The following is an 8332-nucleotide window of genomic DNA, read 5'->3' as shown; positions in this document are numbered from 1 at the left end:
GTCGGAACGAAGTTACGGAAAGTTAATTAACAAACGGAGACGTAACAATAAGTTTGTAAACTTACCACTGATCCTTCGGGGGACTAATTTAGCCCCCATCTTAGTCTTATTTGTCTGACTTACATATATTGCTGTATTTGTTTCCATCTAGGTGTTTAAAACGTATGTAAGTATACGTAATGGTATGTATTTTTTTTTCGTAAGTATCTGAGGTACTCAATGATCTATGAATAGTTTAATCAATTAATTACTATTAATATTGTGTATATTTAAAAAATAAATAAAGTTCCTTCGCTACCAGAGGGAGATTTGTACTGATGGTACGTGACGTTATATTGATATCGGTGACGAATCTTAAGGAAATTGGTGTAACTTGAAGTTGTGAGGTGAGATTAATTTTAGTCCGATATTATGTATGTGTGCATTTTGTATTTCTTTCGGAAAACTGTTTTAATCATTTGTTTAAATTACGGTTATATATGTTAACTTTATTTATTTACAGTACTTGAAGTCAGTTGATGTAATCTTTGTTGTTAGTGTTACACAGCTCAGTATAGTAGTACTACTAGTAGTAGTAACAGTAATTGTATTACTACTAGTACTACAGAGTTTTTATTAAATTAAAGTTCTGAGTTAGGCCTACTGAGAATGTGCGATATTGAAAATATTGTAATGAATATATCTATTTTTTAATATTAATAGTAATTTCATAACCAGCGACTATTTATCTTACTCGGTTACAGTGTCTTAGGAGTTAAGCATATACATTATGTTTGTAACTTTGTAAGATAATGTAAATTGTAAGGATTACGAACGGTAGTAAATCTAAATTATAGTGAACCAAAAGGAAAATAGTACTGTTTTATGAAATGTAAATTATGAATGTAATAGTTCTGATTTTTTAAATTAGGAACGTCTAATAAAGGTAGTCCTTGTGTTGCTTTGTTTCAAAGTGGTCCTAAGTTATGTTGTAACCTTGTGTAATGAAATGACGAAATGTTGAGTGAAGTATGAAATTTGAAAAGCAGATATAATTTTGATACATACCAGCTTTCAATTCAATTGAAAAAAGTAGTAGTTAAGTGTGAGTATTTATTCTTACCTGTATAGCAATTGTGGGAATTAAGCTAAAGATATTTAGTTTGAAAATTGCAATATATAGCACTATCAATTATCCTATGATGTCTGGGAAGAAACCAAAATTATAATGTAGTGCTTACACATAGTTTAGAAATTTTGAGGTATTGAACAAAATTCTGCAAAAGTGAAAATTAAATTTTATATTAAACCATATTGTGGCTCTGTAGTCTAAAATACAATTATTTAAAGTACTAGGCCTAGTGAATAGGATGTTTGAATTGCAATTTTGGGGTCACAAGATAAAAATATGCCTGCCCCTTCAGCTGTGGGGCATTATAATATGACAGTCAATCCAACTATTCATTGGTAAAGAGTAATCCAAAATTGACAGTGAGTAGTGTTGACTAACTGCCTTTGCTCTAGTCTGTCACTTCAAAATTAGAGACAGCTAGCAAAGATGGAATTTAAGTAGCTTTGGACAAAATTCTATCAAAAAAAAACAAGTTTTATGAACTGTAGATGTAATCTATATGCTGATTTATATAAATTAAAGTTAAAGTTAATGTGAGCATTAGCATTTAATTACTCATATTTTTTGCAGATATGTGGAAAATTATGAAGAGTGTTGTGAAACTATATTGAATAAAAAAATAATAGCCAAATGTTTTCAAAACCTCACTTTAATTTTAATAACCACCTTTATCACTCTATAAATAATTATATACAAAAATAAGTATTTAAAGATTTTAAACAACTGTATAACATACTGTTAGAACAGCTACAATGATTTTATATTTGTTGTTGTTGGTAATCTTACAAGAATGACATTAGTTTAATTAACCCCTTAATATACTAATTACCAAGTAAAATTTGGATTGGTATATATATATACAAAACAAGAGGATCATTGTGGCATTTTCAATAATTAAAGACAAAATATGAATGCAATTTCGATTTTGCTATATCAAACTAACAAAGATAAACAAAGAATTAAAAGCTGCTATAAACAGAGACCCAAAAATTGCAATGCCAATGGACTGTTATTTTTTCTTTAAATTACTTATACTTACCTGTTTAGCAAACAAAACACACACAAAGTTCCTTGCCTTATTAATCTTTTTTATATACTATTTAAATAAATTTAACTCATCTTCAAAACACTGAACTATTGAAACACAATACAGATTCATTCAGTATGTCTAACCATTAAAGAAATACATTATATATATTTGCTAAGTATGTTTTGTTCAGTTTAAAAAACAAATTTTACAGCTAATACAAAATTACCATGATGCTTATCTGATACTTTAATGTAATCTAAAAGTGCACCAGGTATTTTAAAATTTGCAAGAGTTCATAAAATAATTATTAAAGGTATTTTTCAAATTGTAAATTCTTAGTGTTAAGTTAGAAACTATTGACAGACATGTGTATATAAATGTATTTTTTTGCTGTCACTTTTAACATTTTCATTGTAGCTGTCTTAACCAAAGCATACAACTATTTTTGGGAAATATATGTTTTTAATACTTAACACAAGTACTTAAATAGAAAAAAAATAATTTTTTGTTATGTAAACATTACTTTTTATATATACCTGGTAGTTTCAATTAATGAATTTAATATGAATGAAATGGTGAGTCTAAAAATATTTTTACATGATATCATAAGAAACTTGTTTTAATGTCAGCACTAGCATTTAATTACCTATATTTGTTTTTGCAGGTGTGTGGAAAACAATGGAAAGTGAAAGAACTACTCAAGTTTCTATTGTAACAAGGTTTTTTAGGCGAATTTCTCAAGTAAACAATTACTATATTAGAATTGTTTTTTTTTCCTTTTTTTAAGTGAAGCTTCAAATATATTTATATCTGAAAATTATTAGTGCAGTTTATTTAATAATCAAATTACCAACATATTTTATACTGTTCACAACTAATAGGATCTACATATTGTATTTTTTTTCCTAATTGTTTTTACCTTTAACAACAACCAGGTAGAGAACTGACAAAAATAAAATTGTATGATGTCCCTCATTTCCTGTGTAAAATGCACAGAAGATTGAGTTTGTAATTATTGGAATTAATTGCTATATTGATGATATTTTTGTTTACAATTTGTATGTGAATCATTGATGCAAAAAGTTTAGAAAATGTGTTTAAACTGATGGGATCCATGTGGGCTCTTTCAGTAATTCTGATGTTACAAATATATGTAAAAGTTTTCTGAGTTTAATTGTCCAGATTTTGCAACTGTTTTCTTTGTGTATTATATTTGTTTTATGAGTTTGAAACAATGACATTTTAATCTACAACCTTAAAGCCACAATGCTTGACAGTTTTATTCAATTATTAACTACGGTCAACAGACCAGTAAGTCATTAGTTTTACTAGTTGGATAAACGTACATCTTGTGTCAAAACACAAGCTACATGACAAGTCTAAAAGAAGATTGGTTCTATTTTCCTCCTCTCAGTTTTCACATTAAAAAGATGTCTAAACTCTGTTAAGTCATGTTGTACATTGTAGAACTTGTAGTTCTTTTTACTGTATGTATTAAAAAAAAACACCTGTAGCTTCTACACAAATTATGGCCCTGTATGCTACCTGAGCTGTTGCTGAACACAGGATCAAATCTGTAAGTTCACCAGATGTGCCACCATTCCAGGAGGTACTAGTAATGTATATTGAGTACTCAATGTTGAATTAAAGCATAAAGAAAAAAACATATATATATATATATATATATGTTTTAAATTGCAATCCAAAATAATCATTAGCTGTAGATAAGTTATTGAAAAAAAGTACTCTCAAAGAGGTAGTAAAGTATAAAATACTTGCAGTTGACAAACATCCTTTTCAGAAAGTACTCTTCATCCTGTAAAAGTTGCGGAGAGAGGTCCCAAAACATTGTATATCAACCATATGAAGATGTGTTTTACACTGTACTATATCTCTGGTGAATTTTTCAACAAATTATCTAGTTTTATACTAGATAGATAGTCATTGTTTCATATTAGTTATTTACACTGCTAACAACTTGTTGGTTATAGATTCATGATTTCAACTGTAAGTCTGAAAATAAATATATCGACTAAAGTAAATTCAGCTGTATGAATTTTTGATTTAAAACTATATTATTAACTGATTATGTTTATTGTTTAATTGAATAAACAGTTCTCTTTTTTTCTTTGCTCAAGAACAGTTGGTTTATATTTCTAACCTCTTCCTTTCAATCAGGAAAACATTTTAAGTTAATTAACCAAGAGAAGCTTGTAGAACATTTGAGCCTCTTTAAGGAGCTTCAGTTCACTAGGTGAAGGTGAACTTTCTACTTGAAATTTTAAGATCTTTTTCTAAGTTTGTGCTTAAAAGTTTATTAGAAATGTTAAATATTTATTCTAATTAGGTACTAATTGATTGAAAGTTGTACCACTTGGTAACTGTCAATATTCACATTTATATATGTGTGACAACAAAGCTTTTTCATTTTTGTTTGCTATTTTAAGCAGTTCTGTCATTTTACATCATCATCTTACTTTCTCTTGTTGTAGATATACCAGCAGCTCTTGGATGCTTGGACACCCTATTCCATTATTCGATGGATTATAACAATTCTTTTGCTTGCAGTATATATGGTACGAGTTCTGTTATTACAGGTAAGGAACAAGAGTTCTGTTATTAGAGGTGAGGAACAAGAGTTCTGTTATTAGAGGTGAGGAACAAGAGTTCTGTTATTAGAGGTGAGGAACAAGAGTTCTGTTATTAGAGGTGAGGAACAAGAGTTCTGTTATTAGAGGTGAGGAACAAGAGTTCTGTTATTAGAGGTGAGGAACAAGAGTTCTTTTATTAGAGGTGAGGAACAAGAGTTCTGTTATTACAGGTGAGAGACAAGAGTTCTGTTATTACAGGTGAGGAACAAGAGTTCTGTTATTACAGGTGAGGAACAAGAGTTCCAAAACATACATACCTCCTCTCACACTACAGCTATTACTCAACTGTTAGTTTCTTCCTTTGCCCATCTAAGCATTGGTCTGATTTTTACTCGCTTGCTCCAGTCTTTTATTCTCCACATAATTGCTGTTGCCGATATCTGTTTCATGACACTCTTCATGCTGAGATGGGCAAAGGAAGAAACCCTAGCAGTCAAGTCATAGCTGTAGTGTGATTAGAGGTAAGTATTATTGGAAATACATTTTCGAGTTAAGAACATGTTAACTTGTGTTATTACAGGTGAAGAGTACGAGTTCTGATAATATAGGTAAGGAACATAACTGCTGTTCTAATTTAATGTGCATTTACTACATGTTTGAGGAACTGTATATCACCCTCACTAAATGAATGTTATGCTTATTTTTACCAGAAAAAGTTTTATTTTATACAATTCCACTTTTCATTATCGTTTGTTGAATAATATTTTATAATGAAATATACTTTAAGAAAATGTTATATCTTCAAAAACTGAGTGCCACATCCAAAATGATTGTGCAGTATTCTAAGCCTAATTCTTACTGGTTTCATTTTGAAGGCACATTATTTTTATATTTGATACCTTTGGTGTCAAAGTAAATTGAAAAGTGTTTACATTTTTCATCACTGAGTAATTTGTATATGTAGAACTAGTGTTGGTAATATGTTGATTATTTTTATTTTGTTCTTCTAGGGATGGTATATAATTACTTATGCTTTAGGTATTTATCATCTTAACCTATTCATAGCCTTCCTCACGCCCAAAATTGACCCTGCACTGCATGACGATGACTTTGGTAAGAAACAAAATGAGTTCTTTGTGTAACCTTAAATTATGTTACAGTGAACGCTGCTAATCAACCTCCAGTGTTTAAAGTGTTTCTCCTGTAACTATAAGTTATTCAACAACTATTGTCATTCATACTATATATCAGCCTTCAGTGTTTAGTTTTTCTCATGCAAATGTAAAGGGTTGTACCTTAAATTATTCAAGTAGTGTAAATTCTCTCTTAATAAGGATTTCCCTTTGTGTAGCTCTTTTTGTACTGAATCAATAAGATATTTTGATATGTTGGTTGTTGTTCAATGCCTAGTTTGACTGTTTATCAAAAAACACCACAAACAAAATACTTTCAAAAGGGTTATAATATCGTTTAAACACATGGTTCTAATTTTAAACCAGGAAGCTGTTGGGGGCCAGTCTTGAAATATTTGTGTAACAATACTCCTTGAGTACAAACATTACCTAATGTGTTGGTTGTGGTTGTTTTAGGAAACTGTTTGGGGGCCAGTCTTGAGATATTTGTGTAACAATACTCCTTGAGTACAAACATTACCTAATGTGTTGACTGGTTGTTTTAGGAAACTGTTTGGGGACCAGTCTTGAGACATTTGTGTAACAATACCCTTTGAATGTCTTAAATCTCTTACCTAATATATTTAAAGCTATTTACTTTTATGAATGATTTTTTTCACTTTTGTTTTGTTAAATAATAACTACACAGTTTTTTTTTTCAAATGTAAGATGAATTTTGTGTTACTTAATATTATTAGCAATGTGTGTTTGTTTATTGTTTCAAAATAAAGGCTTACACTAATATAAAGCTTTGAAAACATTAATTTAGTTTCTGCTCATCTCGTATTATATGTATAGTTAATAGTTTCTTTCATTATTTAGATGATGGTCCTAGTTTGCCAACAAAATCAAACGAGGAATTTCGTCCTTTTATTAGAAGATTACCAGAATTTAAATTTTGGTAAGTTTGAAATATCTATTTTAATTTTATCGACACAGGCTCGATCAAATTGACCAACCGTGTGACCACTTTGTACTTGTTTAAAGTAGTTATACTTTTGAGACTACTAATTATTAATATAGTGTGTATATCTTCACAAAATTTGGCAGTCTTTCACGTACATAAAATCACATCTTTTAGTGAAGTATTTTTAATAAACTAAAATAAAGATTTGTCTATAAATATATTGACTATTTGTTTTGAATAGTCCATGTGCAAAGTGATTTTCATTATAAGATTAAAAATACTTTTCTTCATTTCAAAAATCTCAACTTTCATTTGCATCATGTCTAAAATCTCCTAAATATAATTTGTACCTTTGTTTTCAGTAAAACTTTATATTCTATCAGTTACTTTCTCTACCCTAACTCTGTGCAAGGGTGGTCAATGTGACCAACATCATAACCACCAAAAAGAAATTGAAATAAACCTAAATTACCCATTTTTTTCTTTACTAGAATGACTTCAAATTGTAACATGAAACTACATTTGTATACACTAAATAGCTTTAAATTTGTAACAGTATACATCTATTTATACTTACATTTTATTGTTTTATTGCCCTTTGAATCATGTCTAACTAATATTCCCACCATTATAAGTTGTGAATCACTTGGGGAACGTGTAGCTCACGTTATGCAATCGATTACATTACTCACGAGCTGCTCGCATGCTTGCCTCGTGAAACATGTTTATTATTTATTTTCCTTAATCTGACCTTAACAAACCTAAAAGATCCCTATATTTATATATTGTAATTACTTTCATAATAATAAATAAAGGATAAACATGAAAAACAAGAAATACAGTACTTACCCAAGTCTTTTTTGTCAATTGTCGATGGCACTTAACCCTACTTTTTTTATACTAATGGTAATAATGGACTAAATAATTTTTATTTAATTAAATAATGTACCAAAGAACATATAATCACATGCAAAGAGCAGACACTGTCTCGTAACTATCACAATTTTTCTGGCTTTCTAACTATGCGACAAGAGCCGTTACAAATTCATCCAAGTTAGTCGATATGTTTCTTGTGGTGGGAACAAAGCTTGTACCGCAAGAGAAATTGACAATTCTCTGTTCAGAAAACAATGTAATATAATATGTCATTTGATAGAAGAAAACCTTGGCTTTCTGTTGGTTATAAGTAATATAGAAAGAACTATTAACAAATCCTGAAAGGGTGGGTGTGGCAAGAGGGGTCTGATTTTCTATTTGATGGCTTTGTAACCAAACACAATTGGAGGCTATAAAAACTATGGCTTGTGTGAGGGATGACAATTTTATAGTGAGTAATATACATTATATTTCTTACTTATTGGAGGATGGTGAATAAATTAGAAAAGAGGGGACGCCAAGAGAAAAAATGTCACATTTCTCACACTAGGGGAAATTAAGGATTTTTTTTTTAAATATTACCTTATAAGATTAAGAACTTAAAACCTGTATACTATTAAAATATGGATTATTAGCTACAATTTT

The 8332-nt window shown here is 29.5% G+C and overlaps 1 protein-coding gene across 2 annotated transcripts in view; it reads left to right on the top strand.

Annotated features, from left to right (window-relative positions):
- Nucleotides 1-299: 299 nt before the first annotated feature.
- The window catches only part of LOC106468129 (protein RER1-like), a 13380-nt gene continuing 5347 nt past the window's right edge, over nucleotides 300-8332 (top strand). Inside the window, exons 1-5 of one of the 2 annotated variants that reach the window (XM_013928541.2) lie at nucleotides 300-386; nucleotides 2806-2882; nucleotides 4634-4738; nucleotides 5743-5845; nucleotides 6727-6805. In XM_013928541.2, the coding sequence (XP_013783995.1) occupies nucleotides 2820-2882; nucleotides 4634-4738; nucleotides 5743-5845; nucleotides 6727-6805 (350 nt within the window). In that variant the 5' untranslated portion in view covers nucleotides 300-386; nucleotides 2806-2819. The remainder of the gene's footprint in view (nucleotides 387-2805; nucleotides 2883-4633; nucleotides 4739-5742; nucleotides 5846-6726; nucleotides 6806-8332) is intronic. The other variant, XM_022396437.1, reaches the window with a different exon arrangement.

This window comes from Limulus polyphemus, unplaced genomic scaffold, assembly GCF_000517525.1.
Source record: "Limulus polyphemus unplaced genomic scaffold, Limulus_polyphemus-2.1.2 Scaffold2883, whole genome shotgun sequence".
Taxonomy (NCBI): Eukaryota; Metazoa; Arthropoda; class Merostomata; order Xiphosura; family Limulidae; genus Limulus; species Limulus polyphemus.
The sequence above is the reverse complement of the archived record's forward strand: the minus strand, read 5'-3'. Positions and strand labels throughout refer to the sequence as shown.